This window comes from Macaca fascicularis, chromosome 4, assembly GCF_037993035.2.
Source record: "Macaca fascicularis isolate 582-1 chromosome 4, T2T-MFA8v1.1".
Classification (NCBI taxonomy): Eukaryota; Metazoa; Chordata; class Mammalia; order Primates; family Cercopithecidae; genus Macaca; species Macaca fascicularis.
In genome coordinates this window covers 20,651,282-20,679,187 of record NC_088378.1, presented here as the reverse complement: position 1 = coordinate 20,679,187, position 27,906 = coordinate 20,651,282, and the positions used below count along the sequence as shown (strand labels likewise).

Below are 27,906 nucleotides of genomic sequence, written 5' to 3'. Positions count from 1 at the left end.
GCTTTTTGAATGAGGTACTGCGGACCGAGGTGTTGGAAGTTCCTAATTCTTTCCTCGTTAACTGTGAAACTCTGCGTGTTGGAAAGGCCTGGCCTCAGTCATCAGGCCGGGAGAGGTATTGGACGCCGCGCACGCACTCCTCTGCCAGCGAGGCCCGAAGGGGAAGCCTAGCGACGCGCAGTGTGGCAGCTGCTGGCCTCTGGGCCGGTAAGAATTGATGGTCCCCTCGCTCATTCCCCAGGCCCAAAGCCTTGACCCACTTAGTGCCTGCTAGTTTCGCGTCCCTGGCTTGTGCCTTTGGCGCGGAACGTTTGGGAAACTCGGCCTTGCGGCATTCTGACTTCACCCACCAAGTGCCTAGCCTGGCACTGGGTACCTTCTTGTCTCTCACTCGCTTCCTCTGAGGCGCCTGGGTACCCTCTTGTCTCTTACCCGCTTCATCTGAGTCCATGCCCAAGTGCATCATTCTGTGTCTGACCGTGTCCCAGCCACCGGAAGAGAATAAACTCCGGGTGTGACTTTAATCCCACTGGGGGCCCGGGAGAACTGCCTTCTAAAATCAGAGACTATATCCATTTGTCTGGAGAGAAATGAGAAAAATAAGGACAATGTAGGGAGGTATTTTAAAGGTAAATTTGTTTAAATGAAGGGAATAGTGCCATTACTTTTCCTGTTTGATTTTAAATAGTCTTTAAACACTTTTATGTCAGTAGTCAGCACTTTATTTGTCCATAAAATCCAAAAGTAACTACCTTTGGATTTTACAGTAGTCTTTGACAACCTCAGAGAGATGAGATACCTTGCCCAAAATGACGAATCTGAAATTATTACCCAGTTCTCTTGACTCTGGAATAAGTGCTCTTTTCTACTATACCACTTCTGCTTTTATTCTTGGGGCTGAGGATACAGGCTGCGGAGCATGACGGGGTTGGCATTTTGGCTTCCACCTTTTTCTGCTTGTGGTGACCTATCTGAGCCAGAATTTCTTTGTGTAGAACGATAATAATAGCACTTAAATTAGTGTGACACATTTAAGGCTGTTTAAGTGTTAAACTCTGCTATTAAGATGTGTTTATTTACCCTCCTCAATATAATCAGCTTCAGTGTTCAGTATTTAGATATATCAGTTGATAAATAGGTTTCTTTTCTTCATTTTTTCTTACCTGATTTATCTTACCTGGACAATTTTTTTAAACGTTATTTTTTCTCTGCCTTGGGCCAGAGACATTTTTTTGAAATATTTTATTTTAAAAATCACTTGTTTTCATTATTGCCTTTTTTTTTGAAAACATAAACTTGAAATTTTGGTTGATATTTATAAATAAGTTTTTGTATTTGAGGAACAGTAAGTACATTGAAAACTTCTTCATCAAAATAATCCAGCGTTAAAGACCAAATAATTGTCTCAAATCATTTTATGAAACACATTTTTCCTTCAAATCTTACTTTGAAATTTAAAATAATGTTATGTTCTTTTCTAGCTACTTGTCATACCATGCTTTCCTGTGATATTTGTGGTGAAACAGTAACCTCAGAACCAGACATGAAAGCTCACCTAATTGTTCACATGGAAAATGAAATTGTATGTCCGTTTTGCAAGTTGTCAGGTGTGAGTTACGATGAAATGTGTTTTCATATTGAAACAGCTCATTTTGAGCAGAATACACTTGAAAGAAACTTTGAGAGGATAAATACTGTACAATTTGGAACTTCAGATAACAAGAAAGACAACACCCTACAGTGTGGAATGGAAGTTAATTCAAGTATTCTTTCAGGTTGTGCATCTAATCATCCAAAAAATTCATCTCAATGCCTGACTAAAGATAGTACTTTAAAACATGAAACCTTTTATTCAGAGAACTTAACTGAATCTAGAAAATTCCTGAAAAGTAGGGAAAAACAGTCTGGCCTAACCGAAGTAAAAGGATCTATTTATGAAACAACGTATGGTCCTCCCGAATGTCCATTCTGTGGAAAAATAGAGGAGCATAGTGAAGATATGGAAACTCATGTGAAAACAACGCATGCCAATCTTTTAGACATTCCATTGGAAGGTAAAGTTTTCATTTCAATGTAAATTATTATAAGTTTACAGCCTCAATTTAATATGTGGTGGTCTAAAAGTTGGTTTGTAAGTCAGCTTACCACAGATGTGTTTTGAAATCCATTTTATGTCTATAGCATTTTTCATTTGCCATTATTGAAATATAAAAGTACATTATGGAAAAGAATTTTGATGCAGATATAAAATGTTTCAGCTACATTGAGAGTAGTTTTGGAACTTTCTGTCTAGTTTCCGGAGGGTATTCTTTTTATTGTCACTAACCCAGTAGCATCTGGACTGTCCTGGACTCTCTGACTTTGCATTGAGTTCTAGTTTGACTCCATTATTCTGTTATGATTGGAGAACAAACTGTCTGTGATATCAGTTCTTTTAAATTTGTTGAGGCCTGTTTTATGGCTCAAGACATGATCCGTCTTGGTCATGTTCCATGGGTACTTGGGAAAAAAAAGTGTATTCTGCTTTGTTGGGTGGAATGTTGTATGTATGTCACTAGATCCTGTTGTTTGTGTTCAGATTATTTATATCCTTGCTCGTTTTTCTATAGTAGAACTGTCTAGTAGTTCTATCAGTTTTTGAGAAGGGGTTGTGAAATCCCTGATTATAATTGTAAATGTATCTATTTTTACTTCCAGCTCTGTCAGGTTTTGTTTCATGTATTTTGAGGCTCTGTTGTTGGTGTGTACACATGTAGGATCTTAGGTCTTTTTCTCATTGTTGGACTTTAAGAATTTGTCGGGCCAGGTGTCATGGCTGTTGCCTGTATTCCCAGCAAGTTGGGAGGCCAAGGTGGTCAGATCCCTCGAGCTCAGGAGTTGGAGACCATCCTGGGCAACGTGGCAAAAGCTCGTCTCTTCAAAAAAACAAAAACAAAAACAAAACACTAGCCAGGCCTAGTGGCTTGCATCTGTAGCCCCAGCTATTTGGGAGTCTGAAATAGGAGCATCACCTGAGCCTGGGAAGTGGAGGGTGCAGTGAGCCGTGATCACACCACTGCACTCCACTCTGGGTGACTGAGTAAGACCCTGTCTCAAAAAAAAAAAAAAAAAAAAAATTGTTCTGTATTTTGGATACAAGTTCTTTTTTGGATGTGTATTTTGCAAATATTTTCTCCTAGTCTGTGGCTTGTTTTTTCATTCTTTTAACAGTGTCTTTCATGGAGTAGAAGTTTTTAATTTTAACAAAGTGCAACTTGACAATTTCTTCTTTCATGGATCATGCTTTTGGTGTTGTGTCTAAAAACTCTTTGCCAACTTCTAGAAGTTGGATAGTTTTGCATTTTACATTTAGATCTGTGAATTATTTGAATTAATTTTTGTAAAAGGTATGGAGTCAGTGTCTACATTCTTTTTTAGTGCATTTCTCTGATTATGAAATATCTTGTATGTAGTTGTTTTAATTTCCTCTATTATGAACTGCATGTTACATTTTTTGTACACTTGAGTTACATGGATTTTTCACCTGGATATTGTCAAATATTTTTTGAGTTTTTTTCAGTTGCTTTTAAAATATATTCTCAATACTAATCCTACAGCTGTATTCTATAAGATGTTGCTTATCCTTGAATTTTGTGCAGTATTTGAATTTTGTTTTTGTTTTCTATGTATTGTCTAAAAAAGTATTCTTTACTCTGAGTTCAAAAAGGTATTCTCATATATTCTAAAAACTTTAATGTTTTATATTTTCACTTTTTAAAATTTTTTCTGGATTGTGTGTGTGTGTGTGTGTGTGTGTGTACATGTGTGTATTTCGTGAACTTGGGATCTAATTTTTAGGTTTTCTCTGTACAGAAACCAGATTTATCTCTGATTTATAATATAGTTTCTGTCTTTTATTACATTTTCATATCTGTGTGGGCCAGTTTCTGGTCTCTTACTTCTGCTTTATTTATGTATGTGACTTTTGTTTCCTTATTACACCACCATTTTAATAACTATTTTGTAAAATGTCATCAACATCAGATAGGACAGTTTTTCCCTTGTTCTTCATTTTCATTATCAACTTAGACTTTCTCATTCTTTTGAGTTTTATAGCCATATTGTCAAGTTTCATGAAAACTGTTGTAATTTTGTTTTAAATTAGATCAAAGTACATCTCCCTGTTAATTCAGGTCATCTTTTGTATCCTTTAATACAATTTTGTGTTTTTTTGTTTTTTTTTTTTTTGAGATGGAGTTTCGCCCTGTCACCCAGGCTGGAGTGCAATGGCACGATCTCTGCTCACTGCAACCTCTGCCTCCTGGGTTCAGGCAATTCTCCTGTCTCTGCCTTCCGAGTAGCTGGGACTACTGGCACCCACCACCATGCCCAGTTAATTTTTGTATTTTTAGTAGACAGGGTTTCGCCATGTTGGCCAGGCTGGTCTGGAACTCCTGACCTCCGACAATCCACCTACCTCGGCCTCCCAAAGTGCTGGGATTACAGGCATAAGCCACCACGCCCGACTTTGTGTTGATTTTTCATTGTACATTTGTGTTAGCTTTATTTCTGTATAGTTTATAGTTTCTGTTGCTTTTGTAAATTAGATTTTTTCCCTCTCATCTAAGAAACTTTTGCAGTTTTATAGAAACACTGTCAATTTTTATAGATAGTTGAGGTATCTAGTCTTATTCAACTATTACTAATTTTATTTTATTTTATATTTTTTGAGACAAGGTCTCATTATGTCACCCCGGCTGGAGTTAAGTGGCATGATCATGGCTTACTGCAGCCTTGACCTCCTGGGCTCAAGTGGTTCTCCTGCCTCAGCCTCCCAGGGAGCTGGGACCACAGGCCTGCACCACCACGCCCAGATAATTTTTTTTTTTAGTGGAAATGAGGTCCTGCTATGTTACTCAGGCTGGTCTTGAACTCCTGTGCTCAAGCAGTCTTCCTTCCTCAGCCTTCCAAAGTGTTAGGATTACAGATGTGAGCCACTGCATCTGGCCTGTTACTAATTTTAATAATTCTACATTAATTCCCTTGAATATTCTAAGTAGATCATTTTATTATCTGCTAATAATGAAAACTTATGGACTGCTGCAAGGAAAAAAATAAGTGTATTGATTAAAAATGCCTGAAAATCCTTTGCTGACACAATGTTTCCTGCAAGTTTCTCAGGACCAGTAAACTGGTGAATTATGGTAGTCTTATGAGTCTGAATGTTTAGTTGAGTTTAAAAAAGACCTGTTGTCATTAGAAGTACAGAAGTTAAATAGGAAAATAGCTAGGTTTAACCAATGTTCAGTTATAGTAAATGGAACAGGTGAATTTGCAGGTGGTTTTTAGGGAATGATTATCATATAGAGAAGATGCATGGAATCTGGACTAGAAAGTAAAGAAAAACATGAGGGTGGTAATGAATGACAAAAAAATAGGGTTTGTATATTCTATATAGGAGGTTTTAGTTAGGTCAAACAGTTTTTAGAGTGGTAGAATTAAAAGAAGTGAGATGGAAGGATAGGTGGTCGGGAGTGATATTTGAAATTGAGATTTCAGAGGTGGTTCATTTATTAGTGATAACAAATTATGGGTATAATTTTTGTCATTCCGTGGGTAAATTAGGGTAAAGGAAAAGATTATTGGAAATAAAGGCATAGAACTATCCCTATGGATATTGAAGTTGCTAAGAATGATCATAGTATAGGGGCTAGGAAAAGAAGATTTTGATCCAGGTGTTAAAATTGCTGCTAGTAAATGAAAGGAGTGTCTAAGACTTCAGAAAATATTAGGCACTAAGAAAGGTAGGCGATGCCATATTATGGTGACATGAATTATTACAAAAATGGGGCCTAAAACAGGTTTGACAATGATGAAAGGGAGCAAAGGGGATGCCTCTTCTAGTTCTAGGGCCCTGAATTGTGCAAGAAAAGTTGCCTCTGTGTTAGGGGGCTGTAGAGAAAATGGGATGTCATGAACCAACCAGATTTTAGTTAAGAAGGTGAAGTGAATATTCAGAGAAAGATTGTATGTATAGAGAAGCTGACTGATGATAGATGATATTTCTGGAAGGCATTGGGTAGGTATTGGGAGAATAGGAGGGGTAATAGCTTGGGTCAGATCAGTGGATGTCCTTCAGATATTTAAAGATTGTTAAGACACTGCCACTGAACAATTAGATTGGATTCATAGACAGAACAGTGTTGGTGGTTATGTCAACCCTAGATGACTCCACCGGACGATGATGGCTAACCTCTGAGGCATAGTTTAGATTCTGGTGGTAAAAAAGGTATACAGGGATATGAGGTGTAGTGTGGTCTAATGTTGAGGAAGGTTGGTTATCACTTAAAACTAGAAGGGATGGAGGGTTTGGCTTGCAGTAGTGTGATGATCAAAGAGATAAGCAAAGGCCTCCTTGACATTGGCTCTGACTCTAAGTCATATTATGGTAGAGAACTGGCTGAAAGACTTCTCTTATATCCCCCAGCATTACTTATGGAAGCTGTAAACCATTATTTCTTAGTGCAGATTTTGGAAATATTTTTTGAGTGCTTATTAATACTTCATTTTCTCTTGAGCTTTGCCATTGAATTTTTTATTCCAATGATTATATCTTAATATTTTCATTTTTTTCATCTTTCTATTTTTGCTTAGTAACTTTCTGTCCTGGTTTCAAAGATTCAGTTCCCTCCTTTATTTCAGTGAGCATTTCGGACATACTTATTTTACTGTTGATAAGGATGACTGTAGCTCCATTTCTTCACAGGTAACTTTTTCAGTTTATAGATTTCTGGGCTATTTTTCTTGGCATTGCAGCCCCCAATGAGTTTATCAATTCAAATTTTAGTGTTCATCTGTTCTGGGAGTTTTATATAATCCCTTCCCTGTGAAGCAGTTTCATGGTTCCTTCACCCTGGCTGTTCACAGTCTCTGCTTTCAGACCAGGCCTTACATATACGGATTGATCCATGCTTTCACTCTGCGTATACACACAATTCTGGGTCCCTCTTCTATGTCCCCTATCTGCTAGGTCTTGGTCTTATAGATGGACCACTTCTGTTTTTGGCAAGCTAGACCTGTCTGCCTGCAGTGCTATGTGATGGATGTAGCTCTTTAATCTCCTGCTCCTGTGTAGACAGTATTACCCTAATTCCCAGCTTTATGCTGAATGTTTAAGTTCAGCACCTTAGCACTCTGGTGGGTGCTGAGAATTTAGCCCTAAAAACCCATATCTAGACTGGGCCCTACTTACCGCTTTGGTTTTCCTTTCTGCTTCTCTTGTTTTGACTACAGATCTGAATATTTATTATTAATATTTCCTTTTTTTGGAGTGGTGTGAGAGGTTTTGCTATGCTCAGCCTTCTATCTTGACCCTAGAACTAGAAAAATAGCTTTTAAATCCACTACAAAGAGCTTTTACTTATATAAGGTTAATAAGTGGTAGACAGTCTTTGACATGGGGTGAAATACCTAAAAGTTAAAAAAATAAAACCAACTTGGTTAGGCATGGTGGCTCATGCCTGTAATCCCAGCACTTTGGGAAGCTGAGGCAGGAGGATCACTTGAATCCAGGAGTTTGAGACCAGCCTGAACAGCATAGTGAGACCCCAGCTCTAAAAAAAAAAAAAAAAAAAATTAGCTGGGCGTGGTGGCGCATGCCTTTAGCCCCATCTAATTGGGAGGCTGAGATGGGAGGATTGCTGGAGTGAGCCATGATGGTGCCACTGCACTTCAACCTGGGCAACAGAGCAAGACCCTGTCTTAAAAAAAAAAAAAGAATTGAAATTAAAAAATAAAAACAACTTAATTATGTCTCTAATACAGACTGTGATCAGCCACTCTATGATTGTCCTATGTGTGGGCTTATATGTACCAATTACCATATTCTTCAGGAACATGTTGACTTGCATTTGGAAGAAAACAGCTTTTGCCAAGGTATGTTTATATGTTTAAAGATAAAAATATCATTTAATTTCTACTTTCCAGGACACATATCTAATTTTTAGATTTGTGACATGGAAAAAAATATTTAAAAATACATCTTTTCCTTTAAAAGTGTTTTATTTACAAGTTGAGGCCATTTCTTTAGCAGCTAGAAGTAACTGCATATTGTATTTGGTCAGCAAAAATTGTTGAACTAGAAAACTGCCATATGGCACCTAAAATTTGACAAATGAATGTGAACTATATAACCAAAACATCTTTCAATGCATCTTGAGCTGCTTGAGCAGGCTTCTAAATGACTTATTGGTTTTATGGTGATTCTATAAAAGTTTTCCTTTCTCCCCTACGTTTTTTAATAGTGGCTTTGTTTAAGTAATTATTATGGTGTCTTAGAAGTGGAAAAATTCTATATGAATTTTAGAAGCCCACTGAACGAAAATAAAAAGTAGATCCCAAGAGAAACCAATTGTATTTTACCCTATTGCAGTTTTTTAAGGTACGTAGATAGCTTCTATTAAGACAGAGGTCTTTAGTGTCCAGCGTCAATGATCTTAGTACCAGTATCAGTGTTCATGGACAGTGTTACTGCTCACTCACCCTAACCCAAAGTTGAGATTATTGGAGCAAAGATGGAAAAGTCCTCTGCTCTGGTGGTTTCTGAGTGCCTGCTAATTCTTACTCTTATTTATGATAGGCTTTGTATGAGCACATATATTACACTGTAAACGTATAGTGGGTAATAAGAAAAAGATAGGGTCTAAGTAAATCACTGTAGATAGCCTCAGGGGACACTAAACATTGAATGTGACTTGTATATCTCCAAGAATGGAAGGGTGACCAAATAGGAAGATGTAGCAGCAGCTGAGAACTTTGAAGGGAAAGGAAGAATATTCAGTGATATAATTAAAACATCAGGTCGAGGGGTTAAGGAGACAAGATAGTGGCCAGAAGCCACTGACAAATGGATCTGGGGGACACTGAGTAGAGAAGATGCAGGGTGACTGTTGCAAAGTTTTACCATCTTCAGGGGCCAAACAGTAATTAAATTATTATCTAACACCTGTACTTTGTAAATGTGTATTTTTATGCTCTTTATTATTTTCTTTTTCTCCCCTAGTATTTCTTGGAAAAATCAATCTGCCTTAGTTATGTTAAGGAGTATCAATGAAGGATGTTACTTAACCTTTTAAAATTCCGGTTTCCTCAGTAAACAATAATATCTACTTCATAAGATTGTTATAAAGATCAAATGATATAATTAATGAAAAGTGCTTGTCACAGCTTAAACACTCAGTGAGGCTGGACATAGTAACTCATGTCTGTAATCTCAGCACTTTGGGAGGCCGAGGCTGGTGGATCACCTGAGGTCAGGAGTTTGACACCAGCCTGACCAACATGGTGAAACCCGTCTCTACTACAAATACAAAAATTAGCGGGGCATGGTGTAAGGCACCTGTAATCCCAGCTACTCGGGAGGCTGAAGCAGGGGAATCACTTGAACCCGGCAGGCAGAGGTTGCAGTGAGCTGAGATCGCACCATTGTACTCCAGCCTGGGCAGTCAGAGCAACACTCCGTCTCAAAAAAAAAAAACAGTCACTATTAGTTGTCATTTAGTTGGAGGTTATTCCTTACTGAAGCAGTTCTAAGTTTTGCTAGATTTGTACTCAGTTCCAAATCATCACAGTCATGAATAAATGGCAAATAATAGCATTTACTCTATTTTAAAAACATGTATTAAATAATAAATAATCTTTGATTATAACAGTTATTTTATTCTGAACATTAAAAATACCTAACAGGCATGGATAGAGTCCAGTGTTCTGGTGATCTACAATTGGCTCACCAGCTTCAGCAAGAAGAAGACAGAAAGAGGAGATCTGAAGAATCAAGACAAGAAATAGAAGAATTTCAGAAGCTGCAGGTACAAAGATTAATAAGAATTATAATATTTTGATTTGGTAAAGTTATTTTTCAAATATGCTTTCAGGACTCCAGTATATTATTTTTGTCCTTGTTATTATTCAAAAAAAAATTTGAACATGTTTGTAACAGCCACCATTTATAAATATTCATTCTAGTCAGGCACAGGAGTAATCACTTCACATATAATATCTCAAAATCTTTACAACAAATTCATGGTTATTTTAGGCTCCTCCACCCCACCTTTTTTTTTCAGATGAAGAAATGGAGACAGAATGGTTAAGTAACTTGCTCAGTGTCAGGCAGCTAATTAGTGATAAAGCTTGTACTCAAACCTGTGTAAGCTGATGGGACAAATTAGGAAACCAAGACTCAGAATTTAAGTGTTTGTATAGATACTTGGAAGTGAAATTTATACCTAGAATTAATGTCTCCTGAGTCTTAAATTATTTTACAGATCGCAATTTGAGGCATTTAGAAAGAACTATTTTATGGGAAAATGCTTTTTTTATGATATTTGAGGCTTCATTTATCTTAGGTGGGTGATTTTACCTGTTGGACTAAACTGGCAGCATCTGCTATATTTTTAATGCATTTAAAATTTTAATGTCTGTTTTCCTTTTTTCAATCCTAATTTGTAGACTGTAGTGTTATCTGTGCTAATAATGCTCATAGATTTTGTTGTTGTTTGTTTGTTTGTTTTTTTGAGACGGAGTTTCGCTCTTGTCACCCAGACTGGAATGCAATGGTGCAGTCTCAGCTCACTGCAACCTGCGCCTTCTAGGTTCAAGTGATTCTCCTGCCTCAGCCTCCCAAGTAGCTGGGATTATAGGTGTGCACCACCATGCCCGGCTCATTTTTTTGTATTATTAGTAGAGACGGGATTTCATCATGTTGGCCAAGCTGATCTTGAACTCCTGACCTCAGGTGATCCCCCGCACCTCCCAAAGTGCTGAGATTACAGGCCTGAGCCACCGTACCTGGCCTATTGCTCATAGTTTTTAAATGTTCTGTTTTTAGCGATGATAGGATAGTGCATAAATAAAAAGGGTTTACAATTGAATAGGTTTGAAAGTGTTCAGTTAAACAGGTTTGTATACTTTGGGACTTCTCAAAACCTTTAATATACTAATGTGCATGTACATATCACAATTTTTCCGGACGTATTTGACCTCTCTTTTTTTTCTCAAACATCTCACATGGGTATTGTTGCTTAGAATGTGCTTTGGAAGACCTAATGTAGGATTTTTTTTCTCACTGGTGACTCATAATACTTGCAAAATAGGAAAGAAAATTGGCTTTTCTTAAGACCTTTATGCCTTATGTAATTTAAAACATGATCAATACAAAAAGTTTCCAATATTTAAGGAGATTATGTAACTTTGCAAGTTAGTCGTTTAGGTCTCTGAAAACTTTTCCATGGTTTTATACGTACTATTTGAGATTCTCAGTCCAGTGTACAAAACATAGTTCATTTATTGTGTAACATGACTGACTAAATGAATTATGGATTAAGTAGGCCTTTGTGGACTAGATTGGGAACCAAATAACAAGGACTGACAAGTTTCCTTGAAAAAATCAGTAATGCATTCAGAACTCTTCTGCCTCTCCCAATACCTGAGGTAGAAAGACAGGATCCACGAGGTCAGGAGATCGAGACCATCCTGGCGAACACGGTGAAACCCCGTCTCTACTAAAAAATACAAAAAACTAGCCGGGCGAGGTGGTGGGTGCCTGTGGTCCCAGCTACTCGGGAGGCTGAGGCAGGAGAATGGCGTAAACCCGGGAGGCGGAGCTTGCAGTGAGCCGAGATCGCGCCACTGCGCTCCAGCCCGGGCGACAGAGCGAGACTCCGTCTCAAAAAAAAAAAAAAAAAAAAAAGACAGGATCCTCTGCTTTCCCTACTTCAGGAAAAGCAAATCTCTTGCCCCTGAGATTGATTATAAAGAAGTGGTTGCTTATTAAGTCAATACTTTTTTTGTGTGTATGTTATTAGTTTTTGTAAAAATCTTTAAGTTACCTTGTATAAAGTCTATAAACTAGAATGTTTCAACATGTTTCCAAATAAAATTATAATAAGTTTCCATCCTCATAGAGTTACAGGGATGTAAAAAGTCATTTATTTTTATGTTCAATAGAGACAATATGGTTTAGATAATTCTGGAGGATACAAACAACAACAACTACGAAATATGGAGATAGAAGTAAATAGGGGAAGAATGCCTCCATCTGAATTTCATAGAAGAAAAGCTGATATGATGGAATCATTAGCTATTGGTATTGATGATGGAAAAACAAAAACTTCCGGTGAGTACTTAAACATCAGTCATTGTTTTAATATTGCTTACACCACTGAACTAATAATGAGAATCATTTTAATTTTGCCTAATTTTCTTTTTTTTTTTTTTTTTTTTTTTTTTTTTTTTTGAGACGGAGTCTCGCTCTGTCGCCCAGGCTGGAGTGCAGTGGCCGGATCTCAGCTCACTGCAAGCTCCGCCTCCCGGGTTTACGCCATTCTCCTGCCTCAGCCTCCCGAGTAGCTGGGACTACAGGCGCCTGCCACCGCGCCCGGCTAGTTTTTTGTATTTTTTAGTAGAGACGGGGTTTCATCGTGTTAGCCAGGATGGTCTCGATCTCCTGACCTCGTGATCCGCCCGTCTCGGCCTCCCAAAGTGCTGGGATTACAGGCTTGAGCCACCGCGCCCGGCCAAATCCATCTGTGCACATTATTTTTTTTAAAATGTGTGTCATTTTAAAACCTCTGAATTATTTTTACAGTAAATAATTCACTTAAAAATTTACTTTTATATTGTGTTACTTGACATTTAAAAAACTGCTGTAGACAGTGCTAAGAAAAATATAATGTGAGCCACATATATAATTTTAAATTTCCTGGATCCACATTAACAAAAGTGAAAAGGAACAGGTGAAGTTAATTGTAATAGTTTAAACCAGTGTATCCATTACATTATTATTTCAAAATGTAATCAATATTAAAACTATTACTGAGACATTTTACATTCTTTGTACATTCTTCAAAATCCATTGTGTATTTTCTACTTTACAGCACAACTCAATTTGGCAGCCACATTTCAAATTCTCCATAGTCACAAATGGCTGGTGGCTGTTTTATTGTTTGTACATTTTTAGACACTGATAGCTCTATATACATTGTATCCTTTAACTCAAACATTCTCTCCTGTACTGTTACATATTCCAAATAAGGTCACTGTTGCTTAGAGAAGTTACGGTGACTTTGCCAAAGCAAGGTTACACAGCTGGTTATTCCTAATCATATCTTCCTTGCCCCATAATACGGCTTTTTTCTGACAAGTATTAAAATTTTTTTCTTTGTATATATTAATATATAAACAGACTTTTTATGGAAACAAACTTTGTTACTGCCACCCAGATTTTTTGAATCTTAGTGTTTTGCCATATTTACTTAAGTTTTTAAAGCTTCAACACCTTTCATAGGTATTCAAAGCCCTTTATGTACCCTTTTACTGATTCTAATTTGCCCTCCCCACAAGGGAACTATTATCCAGAGTTTGATATTTATCAGTCTCATACATGCTTTAGTACTCTTACCGTGTATGTACACTTGCATAAAATATTTTGCATGTGTTTATATATAAATGGGATACAACATGTATGCTATAAATTGTTTTGCTCAAGTATGTTGGTTCTTACAGTTCTACTTCATTCATTTTAGCTGCTGTATAGTATTTCCTTGTATGAATTATAGCTCATTTACCTTGTTTTCATATTGATGAACATTTAGATTGTTTCTAGTTTTCTACTCTTATAATTTATTAGCATGTCTCCTCCAGGAGTTTCTCTAGTATTGCATCCAGAACTGGAATGCTAAGTTAAAGGGCATGCAAATCTTCAACTTTGTTAAGGTTATTGGAGAATTGTTTTCCAAAGTGCTTGTAATCTACACTCACACCAGTGTATTTCACACACTGTATGGTGACACTTTTAAATTTTTGCTATTTAACAGGTTATGAGATGATACATGTTTTAATTTGCATTTCCTGGATTACTCCTGAGTTAGTTTCCTCTTGAATGAATTACCTATTCTCTTCCTTTCTCTGTTCTCTATTGGGTAGTTTGTTCTTACTGATTTATAGTAGTTCATTAAGTATTCAGAACACTATTCTTTCATTAGTTATATGAGATGCAAATATCTTTTTCAGGCCTATGGTTTGTGTTTAAATGTTATATATAGTGCCTTTAATTAGACAGAAGTTTTGAATTTGAATATAATCAAAGTTCTCAATCTTTCTATTTATTATTTGTGTCTTAAGTAACTCCCCCATCTTTAAGATCACAAATATATACTTTTACGTTTTCTTCAAATATTTCTATTTTGCATTTCACATTTTGATTTTTAATCCTCCCAGAATTTATTTGTTTGTATATGTTGGAGGGAGGAGAAAGAAGATAGGAATCTGATTATTTTCTCCTTATTTATAACAGTCCTTATAGCAAGTATGTATTATTCTTATTTATTTCACTACCATTTATTGAATCTGTATTTTCTCCACCTATTTGTAATACTGTATATTATGGATTTTCATATATCCATGAGTCTGTTTCTAAAGGCTGCCTTTATATTTTTTCAGGGGTCTCCACGTAAAAAAGTTCTCACTATGGCATAGAACATCCTCCAGATGTGTGATATGATTCATTAGGGTACAGGAAGAAAACATATCTGTAGAAAAGCACACTGCCCTGTAATATAGAAGTGATTTACTGTCAGAGATTTTTATTTTTCATTAATTATGCAAGTGTTAATTAAGCAGCTATCATTTAAAGAGCCTTCACTATTATACTGCAATCTCATTATAATTTTAACAACAGAATATAACTGAAGATAAGTTTACTGTGGAAAATGTCTAAAGAGATTTAGGTGCTAAGGAATAAAAAGTATAAGGAAATTTCCCCCTAAAGCAGTTGTATGATGTTGCTAAGACAGTGTGGCACTCCATCTGATATGTAACATATATACTTAAATATACTAGAATGTTTATTACTTTTCTTTCTATTTTTTCTGTCTGCCACCCCACCTCATTCTTAAAGGGCTGTCTCAAATCTTGATCTCTTAATCAAAGTCTATATATTAAAATCTACATTTAGCTTTCTTTTTCTGAATTCCTAGGGTACCCATTCATTCCATGCTACAACATTTAGTACTCAGTTATATAGTATTTTAATTGTTGTTTTTCTTGAATTCAAGTCTTTCTAAGTTCTTTGGAAGTGGTTATAGTGATCAGTATTTCTCCTTTTCATGGTGCAAGGCACAGCTACAACTATTGGTTCATTTAATTGTTTTTATTTATTGATCTTTTATTGTCTTTCTTAAAGATAGAAACCCATTTTCTTATAGGAAACCATTCAAGCAAAAAGGATTTAGTTATTGTCTTTGGTGCCACAAGCTATGAGAAAGTTATGGGGAATATAAATAAGATCTCCCTACCCATATAGGCTTCACAGAGTCTGTAGAGCATGTAAATATACACAGAGAACTATAGTATTCTGTGACTGAATGTGGCTAGTACCTTGGGGACACAAAAGCAAGGTTAGAATCAGAAAAAGAGTCTATGAAGACAGTAGCATGTGAAAGATCTATAATTTTGAAACATAAGGAGAGTATACTAAAAGCAGGAAAGGAACAAAGTCAGATGTCCATTGTCCTAACACCTTGTTTTTCCATATTATAGCACTTGTTATAGTTGGGGTCCATGACATTTTAAAGGATATTATCATATTTATCTTTTTGTACTTAGCACTTAGATAGTGCCAGGTGTATAAAAAGTACTTAGCAAATGCTGAATTTGAAACTTATAGTTTAAAAAATTAAATTGAATTAAAACTCCATGGGCCAAATTATGTTTAATGTGTTTAGTTAGGCCACAGCCAAATTTAAAGCAAGAAGAGTAATGTGAAATAAAGGTAAGTCGATAGATAGCTTTCTGTGGACTTCATATAACATAGATTAGAACTATTCTAATTAGGTTTATAAGGCTGTTAATAAGATTCCTAAGCCTATTGTTCTGCCTGAAGAAAAGTTGTCTTCTGTTGTCTCAAACAAATTAATTCATCTCCCCAAATAGCAAAATGGAATAAGTTACTAAAGGGTTGAAATTTAGTGTTTTGGAGTATGGGATATGTTTATTATTCATGAAGTTGAGTTTTTAAATGAAAACATTTGTGTTATCTCATGCTTCGAAAATTACAGAATAATCTGCAAAATAAAATCTTAAATTACAAAAAAATTAAAACTGTTAGTAATAGAAAGCTATTAATATTTTTTGATCGGGAGCAAATTGATTAAGACTGAATGATCTCCTGTAGTCTATACAATAAAATGGAGAGACAAGAAGAACATTCATTCAACAGTTGTACTTTATGTGCTGGGCCCTGCAGATGCAGAAAATTTCAATGAACTGTAATAAATAATATGCTAGTGTGAGGAAACTTGGACTATAGTAACAAGCAAGGGCACAAACTAAGGTTATAGCAGATGGAATTGACAGGATTTAGATATGGAGTGTGAAGGAGAGGTTGATACTAAAAATGTATGACATAGTCATATAAAAGTGAAATGACTGCTTCTAAATCTCTTTTCTACTTTAGGAATTATTGAAGCACTTCATAGGTATTATCAGAATGCTGCCACAGATGTGAGGCAGGTGTGGCTTTCTTCAGTGGTGGATCACTTTCATTCATCTTTAGGTGACAAAGGTTGGGGTTGTGGTTACAGAAACTTCCAAATGCTACTTTCATCATTATTACAAAATGATGCTTATGATGATTGCTTAAAAGGTATGTGAAATCTAGTACTCTGAACTTGTCATCTGATAAAATACATATGATATAGAATGATATAGCATACATAATTAATAGCTTTAACAATTAGCAGATATTTATATAAGAAACCTGAATTCTGGTTAGAAGAAGAGAAAATGATAGAAGACGTCAGGAATAACTGTCTTAAAAACTGTAAAGTTCCCCTAGTACATGATGCACTGCTAAATGATATTATTCAGTACTTTATTAACAGTCATGTAATATGTTTGCTTGTGTAATTTTAGGTATGTCGGTTCCTTGCATTCCAAAAATTCAATCTATGATTGAAGATGCATGGAAGGAAGGTTTTGATCCTCAGGGGGCCTCTCAACTTAATAACAGGTTACAGGGAACAAAGGCCTGGATTGGAGCATGTGAAGTATATATACTCCTGACCTCCCTAAGGGTAAAGTATGTACCTTAAAACCTAAATAAATGTTATTTCCTTATCTGGGAGCTTTGTTTTTTAAAATTTTATTTTTTATCAAAGAGATAGTTTAAAAATAAAATTAAGTAGCACTGAATTAAGTAGTATTGAAAATCAGTAACCTATTCACTATCTTGTGCTGTCCTCTACCCTCAAGTCCTGTCTCTCAGAGGCAACTGTCACTTCCATTGTTTTTAAATAGTATGCTTTCATAGCTGTTTCTTCGTTTATGAGTTTTAAGTATTGTCTGTTTTAATATCTTATACTTGTTTACCTTCAATCCTTCTAATATGATTAAACCTCAGTTTTTATTAAAATCAGAGTTTACATCATTTTATAAAGTCAGATTTTATTACACAATTGCATAAATATTGCTTATTGCTGATTTTGTTTTCTAAAATCATTTATAATTCTTTCTTGAGTTAATAATTGTGTTTCCTTTTCTCTTTTACTATAATATGTGACGACATCATGGCCTCAAGTTTTTGCACCCCACCTGTCATGTAATCTGAGGCTCTCCTTATTCTTGGACACATCCTTCTTGGAGCCTTCTGTCCTCTTTGCTCCAATCTGGACTTTTTGCCTTCTAGATCTACAGCTATTATCATGTAGCATTTGTTCACTCTGTGTGTGTGTGTGTGTGTGTGTGTGTGTGTGTGTGTGTGTTAGGACCTGGATTTGTCTTGGATTTCATGTCTCTTTTTTAGGTTACTTCCTTTTGCTCGAGCACTTCCTTCATTAGTTTCCTGAGAAAGGGTGCCTAGTCATTATTACTTAAATGATAGTTTGGATGGCTATATTATTCTTAATTCTACAATCATTTTCACATCAAATTAAGTTTCTATTCTTCTGATGTCTAGCGATGAATATTACTATTGAGGATGGTAAGATGTGATCAGATTCTCATTTTTAAAATGTATAACCTATTTATTTTCTATGGAAGTTTTTCCAGTCTTCTCTTAGCCCGTCGTAATTTCATGATATTATGAAATTTCATTGTGGGGTGTAGGGCTTTGATTCATTGTGTTAGGCATTTGTTTTTCTCTTTGAATCTGGAATTGTGAGTTGTCTAAGATCTTAGTTCCATCTAGGATAGTAGGTAAGAGCTTGAACTTTGGAGTGAGACTGCCTAACCTTGATTCATACCTTTCCTACTTAATAGCTGAATGAATGAGCTCATCTGTACCTAGGTCTACCATTGATAAAAGAAGGTATTAATAGTAGTTAGACAATTAAATGGAATAATAAAGTGCTTAGAACTGTGACTGGCACACAGCGTGACTTCAGAGGTTAACTATTGTTGTTTGATAGTTATAATCCCTCCATTTTCTTTGTGGAACCGTTGATAGATGGCCACTGAACTTCTCTTTTTTTTTAAATTTATTTGAGACGGAGTTTTTGCTGTGTTGCCCAGGCTAGAGTGCAGTGGCGCGATCTTGGCTCACTGCAACCTCCGCCTCCTGGGTTCAAGTGATTCTCCTGCCTCAGCCTCCTGAGTAGCTGGGATTACAGGTTCCTGCCACCATGCCTGGCTAATTTTTGTATTTTTAGTGGAGACGAGGTTTCACCATGTTGGCCAGACTGGTCTTGAACTCCTGACCTCAGGTGATCCATCCGCCTCGGCCTCCCAAAGTGCTAGGATTACAGGCTTCAGCCACCGCTCCCGGCCTGAACTTCTTTACCTTCTAAGTTTATCATGTCTTTTTCTTTAAAATCTTTGCCTTTTGTTTTATTTTCTAGATTTACTCAAATTTATCTCCCAATTACTGTATTGAAATTTTTATTTTCACCATTATGTTAAGGGGTAATTTCACAGCATCATTTTCTTTATGGTTGCAAAATTTCTTCCAATGTTTTCTTTCTATTGCCTGCATTTTGTTTGTTCCATATTAATTTATTTTCATGTCTGTTACTTTAGTCTTTTCTATTTTGAAAGCTTTCTTTTAACTTTTGGAAATCCTTAGTTGTCCATTCAGAGAGTGAAGAATGAAACATTAAAAAGCTGATTTAATGAAACATTAAAAAGGACTGCATAGAGCTTGCAGATTAGCAGATTTCATTTAAAAGTCTTAGGTGGAAGGTTACTATTTGATTGGGGTACTCTCAAAGATCATTATATAGAGAGATCTTTTCCCAGAAGTTATCCAGAGAAGAGTTTTTCACTTTCCTCCCTAGAGTTCCTGCATTAGTGGAGGGGAGAGTTAAGGTGTGATTTGCCTTCGAAGCAAACTTTCAATTAATCTCATATTTTTAGCCTCACTGTTCTCAAACCTTGTGCTTCTAAGCTTTCAGCCTCTCTCTGATTTTGAAACATACAGTCTCCATTTTCTTTTCTTTTTTTTTTTTTTGAGACGGAGTCTGGCTCTGTCGCCCAGGCTGGGGTGCAGTGGCCAGATCTCAGCTCACTGCAAGCTCCGCCTCCCGGATTTACGCCATTCTCCTGCCTCAGCCTCCCGAGGTAGCTGGAACTACAGGCGCCCGCCACCTCACCCGGCTAGTTTTTTGTATTTTTTAGTAGAGATGGGGTTTCACTGTGTTAGCCAGGATGGTCTCGATCTCCTGACCTCGTGATCCGCCCGTCTCGGCCTCCCAAAGTGCTGGGATTACAGGCTTGAGCCACCGTGCCTGGCCCATTTTCTTTTATTTACTTGGATATGTTCTCTGTGCTGCTTTTCATTTTCTGAAGATGTGAGCTTTTTTCCTCTCTATTCCCATTCTCTTTGTCCTTGGATGTTTAAATCATTTTCTCCTTCAGTATTGTGTCATCGGGCTTTTAAGAGGAAATAGAGATAGATGTCTGTGATCATGTTTAATGGAACATTTGCCTTAAGCTTTATGGCTTTATATTTTCTTTTATGTTTGTTTCTAAGTTATTTAACCAGTGTATCACATTCTTTTTACCACATTAATTGATTAGATTCAGAGGTAAAAATATTTCTTTCGTTTATATAGAAAAACTAATATTGTGTGTATATATAATAACTTAAATTTAAAGAACTATTTTAATGCCCTCTAAATTTATTTCTGCTTTCCTCCTTTTTCTTTTTGCCAATCTGTTCACACTTTCAGATTATATATACTCTGTCATGTTTTGATGTTTTGAGTTTTAAAGTAATTCTTTTTCTTTTTTCTTTTTTTTTTTTTTTTTTTTTGAGACAGAGTCTGTCTCCAGTTTGTCACCCAGACTGGAGTGCAGTGGCGCAATCTTGGCTCCCTTCAACCCCTGCCTCCCAGGCTTAAGTGATTCTTGTGCTTCTGCCTCCTGAGTAGCTGGGATTACAGGCATGTGCCACCACACCTGACTAATTTATTTATTTATTTATTTTTATTTTTAGTAGAGACGGGGTTTCACCATGTTGTCCAGACTGGTCTTGAACTCCTAGGCTCAAGCAATCCACCTGCCTTGGCTTCTTAAAGTACTGGGATCACAGGCATGAGCCACTGCACCCAGCTGTAATTTTTGTCCAGCTTCTTTCTTGGTACCTTAAATAATTTAGAAAGCTTTTTTATTAATATATTGTGAATATGTTTAACAGTTATTTACATGTCTTTTTGTTGCTCTCTATATGAATTATACTCTGTAGGGTACTGTTTAATTAGTATTCTAAATGTAAATATGCAAACTGCTAACCCCAAAACATTCTTTTTACTTATAAACAGTTTATCCAGAAGTTTATTTGAGCACTTAAAACCCAGTAACCAGCATTAAATTTGCTGAGGCTGAGGTTAGCAATTTGAATGTTTTAGAGATTTTATTGCCAAGAGAAACAACGACAGGATATCTGTGCTGTAGTTTAAAGTGATGATAAAGCTGTCAAATGCTTTTTAGTTGTACCTGACCTTTCAAAAACAGTCGTTGAGTAGTATAACCAGTGTTTCTGGTTAAAAAATTGTTTATTCAAGGGTGACTTACTCTTGAAGGAAGAATACCGCAGTGGTCTGGTGGAAAATAGGAGATACATGTATAGATGTGGGTACACACACATTTTTTATGATCTTTGCAATTATTTTCTGTTACAGAGATTTGAAGTATTTTGGGTCTATTTGATATATACAAATGGCTAATGAATTAAAATCAGAAATCAGCTTCTAACTGATCATCAGGGTTAGAAACTAGAATAAATACTGTGAAAAAATTATGTGTAGATGACTTTTTAAAAATCAAGTATGGTCATTATTTACTATTCATGGAGATTTTATTTATCAGAAAATGTTTGTAACCTTTAGGTTAGTCAGCAGACTTAATATGAAGTTCTTTAAATAGGTAGCTAGTTAGAGGAATAGTTAAACAGGGAGAATTGTTAAATAGTTATCCCCCACAAAAAGGAGTTTTTGAGAGAAATAATAAAAATTTGTATTTACTTTTCTTTCTTCTTTTACAGGGAAGTAATGGCTAGAAAAAGTTAGTTCTAAACTAAGAATTTGTTGTATTTGATAACTCCATCAATGAAAATATTTTAAAATGCCCTTTAAATATGCATTTTGTCAATTTTTAATAGGTGTCATATTGTTGATTTTCATAAGTCAACTGGTCCTTTGGGTACACACCCTCGCTTATTTGAATGGATATTGAACTATTATTCTTCAGAGGGGGAAGGGAGTCCAAAGGTAGTGTGTACATCTAAACCTCCTATCTATCTTCAGCATCAAGGTTAGTATTAATATAACTCATACTTGACAATGTTATTTGTAAGATAACAAATTGTTGCTTTTAGACAGGTTAAGGTTTCTGTTTGTTTGTTTTTTTAGAGAGAATTTCGCTCTGTTGCTCAGGCTGGAGTGCAATGGCATATTCTTGGCTCGCTGCAACTTCCACCTTCCAGGTTCAAGTGATTCTCCTCAGCCTCCTGAGTAGCGGGGATTACAGGCGCCTGCCATCATACCTGGCTAATATTTGTATTTTTAGTAGAAACGGGGTTTCACCATGTTGGCCAGGCTGGTCTGATAATAGCAGAGAGTATTATGACATTAATCTGTCTAATTTTTCAGAGCTCCTTTGACAGTACAATACTGTCTTAGGAAATTAAGATTGATATTTCTACAGTACTTTGTTGGGTAATGAAGGTTGATATTCCTGACATCTTCAGGACCTTTTGCACTTGTTGTTTTCTGTTTTTGGTTCACTTGTCCTTCATTGTTCATCCCTTATCTTCTTGGGTCTTTACCCACATGTCACTTAAGTGAGGCCTTCCCTGACCTTGCCTTACCTTACTTAAAAGTGGAACTCAAGGCCAGGCATGGTGACTCATGCCTGTAATCCTAGCACTTTCAGAGGCCGAAGCAGGAGGATTGCTTGAGCCCAGCAGTTTGAGACCAACCTGAGTTGACATAGTGAGACCCTGTGTCTACAAAAACGTAAGAAAATCGGCACATGCCTATAGTCCTAGCTACTCAGGAGGCTGAGGTGGGAAGGTCAGTTGAGCCCTGGAGTTGGGGGCTATAGTGAGCCATGATTCTGCCATTGCACTCCGCTGTCTCAAAAAAAAGTACAACTCGAGGCCGGGCGCGGTGGCTCAAGCCTGTAATCCCAGCACTTTGGGAGGCCGAGATGGGCGGATCACGAGGTCAGGAGATCGAGACCATCCTGGCTAACACGGTGAAACCCCGTCTCTATTAAGAAATACAAAAAACTAGCCGGGCGAGGTGGCGGGCGCCTGTAGTCCCAGCTACTCGGGAGGCTGAGGCAGGAGAATGGCGTAAACCCGGGAGGCGGAGCTTGCAGTGAGCTGAGATCCGGCCACTGCACTCCAGCCTGGGCGACAGAGCGAGACTCCGTCTCAAAAAAAAAAAAAAAAAAAGGACAACTCATCCCAACATCCCACCACTGGCATTTTCTTCATTTATTTACCTCGTTTCTAGAGTATCTCTTCCTATTAGGATATAAGTTCCAAGAAGGCAGGCACATTTGTCTGTTTTGTCTGCTGTTATATACCTTTGTGCTTGAAATAGTACTCCGCACATAGATACTTGGTAAATTATGAATGATGGTTTGGATTGACAGGAATAAACAGAAGTAAATATTAGGAATTTCATTGTTTAGGGATACAAACTATAAGAGGTTAAGCTTCCTCCACTGATTTCTAGCATTTATAGATTTACTTTTGTTTACCTTTTGGAATCATGAGAATTTTGTTCTAGAACAGTTTTTGTTCTTTCATTTGAGATAATTTGAATAAGAAGGATCAAGGGATTGGGAAAGGAAAAGTGAAATATTTGGCAGAATAAAAGCAGAGTTTTTTTTTGTAATGAAGCCTTTAGAAAACTAAAGTTAAATGAAAAAACTGAAGTAGAACTAAACTCTTATGTCTTAGGAGAACTCAGATACATATGTGTCAGAGAGTCCGACTATATATTCTAAACACACATATGCTCACACAGCATATATACAGAGACTATTTGTATAACTGTAAGTAGATGTGACATATGTATAACAAAAAAATCTTTTGATAGGTCACAGTCGAACTGTTATTGGAATTGAAGAGAAAAAAAACCGAACATTATGCTTACTAATATTTGATCCTGGATGTCCTTCTCGAGAAATGCAGAAATTGTTAAAGCAAGACGTAGAGGCTAGCAGTCTCAAGCAACTTCGAAAATCTATGGGAAATTTAAAACATAAGCAATACCAGATAGTGGCAGTAGAGGGTGCTCTTTCTCCAGAGGAGAAAGTTGTAAGTATCTAAATATTTATATGTGAAGTTTGAATGAGATGAACTTAAAAGTTTAAAACTTTTAGTTTAAAATCAATGTTATCACTTTTTTCTTTTTTTTTTTTTCTTTTTTTTTCCCTCTTTTTTTTTTTGGAGACAGGGTCTCACTCTGTTGACCAGGCCTGAGTTCAGTGGCATGTGGTCATGACTCACTGCAGCCTTGACCTCCCAGGCTCAACTGATCCTCCTGCTTCAGCCTCCCTAGTAGCTGGGACTACAGGCACATGCCACCACACCCGGCTAATTTTTATATTTTTTGTAGAGACGAGGTTTCACCATGGTCCCCAGGCTGGTCTCAAACCCCTAGGCTCAAACAATCTGCCCACCTCAGCCTCCCAAAGTGTTGGGATTACAGGCGTGAGCCACTGAGCCTAGCCCACTTTGTATTCCTTAGTACCTTACTCTGTTTCATTAAGTTTGAAAAGACATTTGGTTTTATATGTTTTTAGTTTTCTGGAATGAACATATTTATATTTGAAATGGTACTTTAATGACTTTCTATACTTAGAGCTTCATAAAAGTATTTAATGTCAGGTGAGCAATGAATAATAGAAACATATATAAGAAAATCTAACTTAATCCAAGGAGACCTAACTCTTATTGGTCTTATAATTATGGTTTATTAATATATGATTCTTGTGATTCCTAAGGCTCTATTTTATGCACTTGGGCTTATTGGATATTCACATTTCTAGAATTTAACTTCATTAGAATTTCCTCTTGTCTTTATTCCTTGCAGTTAAGTGATGCGCACAATATTACAGAAAAATTTCTAGGAATTGAATCCTAGCCACTACACTGTCAGGGAGGGACATAATATTATAGAAAAATTCCTAGGAATTGAAAATTTTCCACTTGATATGATAGCACATCAAGTCTAGAAAATGTGTAAACCCTAAATTAAGAAAAAAAGCTCCAGAATACTTCACATTGATTTATTTCCCTCTAAAGAGAAAAGACACTGAAGACTAGAGACAAACAGTTATGGAGAATAATGGGATCATGGGGGAAAGGACTATAAGTTTTTGAAATAATGGAGCTAGAGTAATCTTTTCAGCCTCGTAACATGGGATGTAAAGGCAAGGATTGTTTAAGAGGTTCTTTAAGTTACTTATGATACATTAAAAGATTTCTTTGTAATGATTTAAGTATAAAAATTGCATTCATTTTTTTTAACCCTATCATTAAATTGTCCAGAGAAAGTTAAAGTTTTGTTTTAATTATTTTAAAATACCAAGATGCTTACTCACCAATGTACACATTGAGAACATTTCATACATTAATTTTTTTTTTTTTTTTTGGAGACCAACACTCACTTTATCACCCAGGCTGGAGTGCAATGGCTTGATCCCAGCCCACTGCAGCCTCTGCCTCCCTCCCCGATTCAAGTGATTCTCCTGCCTCAGCCTCCCGAGTAGCTGGGATTACAGGCATGCACCACCACGCCCAGCTAATTTTGTATATTTAGTAGAGATGGGGTTTCACCATGTTAGCCAGGCTGATCTTAAACTCCCAACTTCTGGTGATCCACCTGCCTCGGCCTCCCAAAATGCTGGGATTACAGGCGTGAGCCACCATGCCCAGCCACATTAATTTTTTTAACCCTATCATTAATTTGTCCAGATAAAGTTAGAGGTTTGTTTCAATTATTTTAAAATACCAAGACACTTGCTCACCAGCGTACACATTCGAGAGCATAGGTGTGGTTAAATATTACTATGGAGTCTTGCTGAACATTTTAGTTAGCTGTTATCTTTCTGGTCTTGGAAATGGAGCTGTTTATGGTGTTAGAATACTAAAAATGTGCTCTCTGCACTGTATATTTGATGTTCTAGTTTTCTGAGTCATGAACAGTAGCTGTGCTTTAACTGTAAGAATCGTAACTTGGCTAACAATGTGTAACACTGCCAGATAGAAAAGGAATAACAATAATAAATATAATAAGATTTTAATTATAATAGATTGAAATAACACTTGTCTAATGCTTATTCTGTACTATGGGCTATCCTAAGCACATTACATATGTTAACTAATTTAATCCACACAACAGCCCTATAAAGTAGACACCATTATTAATCTCCATTTTATAAAAGAGGATGCTGAGGCAGAGAGAAATTGTATTCCTAAGGTAGCACAACTGCTAAATAGAGAGTCAGGATTCCAATTTAGGCAGTTTGCATCTGGAGCCCTGCCCTATATTGCCTTTTCTGTAAGGATACAAAACCTCATAGTCATGTTTGCTGAGCTTTTGTATGAACAGTTTCACATTTCTTCTTGAAAAGATATTACATTTTGAAAAATGAAAAAAATTTAATCTTACTAGTTTAATATAACTTATTTTTTTTAGCATCTGTTTCTTACAGTGATTCTGTCCTTTTTAACAGTACTTTATACTGTAGGAATTCAGCCAATATTAATGTGCCAAGTGTTTTGCAGATCATCAGGTGGAAGTCTGCAGCTTTATCTAAATTAGGGCAGAATAGTAATTTTACTTTTATTTCATATTAGCTTTTATAACTAATTTTTTAAAAGTCTATTTCTTCAAAGCAGTAACTACAATTTTTTAAATTATAGGATTAAAAACAATTTTGATAGTTTATGGTATCCCAAAATATATTTATAACTGCATTTTATGTTTTGTTCTTCATATTTGTACTTATGATGAGTTCTGATCTTTTAATAATCATTCAACTATTATAGAAAAAGAGTGATTGGTTTTCAAAAATTTTTTTTTATCTTGGCCACTGTCTTATAATTACCATAAGACATTTCTACCATAGATATGTTTTGAGTGTCTACTAATTTTAAACCCTGTTCTAGATGTTGGAGCACTTGTTTAGGTGAAGGGATTTATTTTAGACTATATCACCTAATGCAGTTCAGTTAAATAGTAAATACAAATTTATGCAATAGCCATGTTCCTTAATTCTTTTTCACATTATGATATGCAGTTTTATTTTTATTTTTATTTTTTATTTTTATTTTTTTGAGACGGAGTCTGGCTCAGTCACCCAGGCTGGAGTGCAGTGGCTCGATCTCGGCTCACTGCAAGCTCCGCCTCCCGGGTTCACGCCATTCTCCTGCCTCAGCCTCCCAATAGCTGGGACCACCGCCACGCCTGGCTAATTTTTTGCGTTTTTAGTAGAGACGGGGTTTCACCGTATTAGCCAGGATGGTCTCAATCTCCTGACCTCGTGATCCGCCCGCCTCGGCCTCCCAAAGTGCTGGGATTACAGGCGTAAGCCACCGCGCCCGGCCGATATGCAGTTTTAAAGTTACCCCACTATATTCTTAATTTTCCATTGTGTCGTTCTTGTATTCTCAGCTTGATTTAACTTAGTTTTAATTTAGCTTGGTTTGACATGTCTTGATTTGGAACTCAGGTTTTGAAAATAGCACAAACATTGAAAATTTTTTTGAAGTGACGTTTTTAAGACTATAATGAGGGATATGCATAATGTTTATAAAGTTTCTCTCTGCACAGCCCTGTCTTCCTCTAGCCTCCTCTGTTTTTGTTCATCTCTCTCTGACTTTGAGCCAGCATTTTACTTTTGACTCATTATTCCATAAAAAAGTGACATTTTCTATTTCATACTGTTTTGTCTTTATCTCGATAGGAATTTTCTTTGTTTATGTCTTGACTAGAAAAATGTTTATTCCTAACTTTATAAGTTTGAGAATACAGTTTTTCTTTAGGAATTTTCATTATTATCTTGAAAAAAAAATCCAGATTTTATTTTTTATGTTAGAATGACAACACATATTCTAATTAATTGACTTATAGCTTAAAATTGTTTTTTAAAATTTCTTTTCAAGGCCAGGAGACAAGATTCTCAAGTCTTTACAGCCGAGAAGATTCCTTGAAGAATCAAGCATTTCAGTACTTGAGAACAATGCTTTGTTTTCTAAATGTAGATATTGAACTCCTTAACACAATTATGAATCTGTGAATTCTCTAAGTCTTAACATAATTTAATTTCTAAAATGCCTGTGTTAATTAAGTTATACCTATCATACTTCATTGTTTGGTAAGTATTTCAATAAAATGTCTTGTTTTTGCATTGTGG

The 27,906-nt window shown here is 36.2% G+C and overlaps 1 protein-coding gene across 5 annotated transcripts; it reads left to right on the top strand.

The window, feature by feature from the left end:
• Positions 1 to 27,905, top strand: ZUP1 (zinc finger containing ubiquitin peptidase 1). 5 transcript variants are annotated; one of them, XR_012433377.1, is made up of 10 exons: positions 1 to 207; positions 1,482 to 2,054; positions 7,804 to 7,914; positions 9,724 to 9,845; positions 11,983 to 12,151; positions 16,490 to 16,678; positions 16,948 to 17,108; positions 21,629 to 21,780; positions 23,580 to 23,800; positions 27,656 to 27,905. XR_012433377.1 is itself a non-coding variant. In XM_015448384.3 (10 exons), the coding sequence occupies exons 2-10, from the start codon at positions 1,496 to 1,498 to the stop codon at positions 27,701 to 27,703; spliced, it is 1,737 nt and encodes a 578-aa protein (XP_015303870.2). In that variant the 5' UTR covers positions 1 to 207; positions 1,482 to 1,495; the 3' UTR covers positions 27,704 to 27,905. The 5 variants fall into 5 exon arrangements, 2 of the variants coding, with proteins under 2 accessions (XP_015303870.2, XP_045247574.1); XR_006697792.3 differs by having other exon boundaries at positions 16,948 to 17,113; positions 21,629 to 22,484; XM_015448384.3 differs by having other exon boundaries at positions 16,948 to 17,113.
• Position 27,906: the final 1 nt, after the last annotated feature.

Coding starts and splice junctions, on each gene's coding strand:
- ZUP1 (XM_015448384.3), top strand. CDS start 1,496: ATGCTTTCCTGTGATATTTGTGGTGAAACAGTAACCTCAGAACCAGAC. Junction 16,679..16,947: donor TTATGATGATTGCTTAAAAG/GTATGTGAAATC, acceptor GTGTAATTTTAG/GTATGTCGGTTCCTTGCATT. Junction 23,801..27,655: donor TTTCTCCAGAGGAGAAAGTT/GTAAGTATCTAA, acceptor TTTCTTTTCAAG/GCCAGGAGACAAGATTCTCA.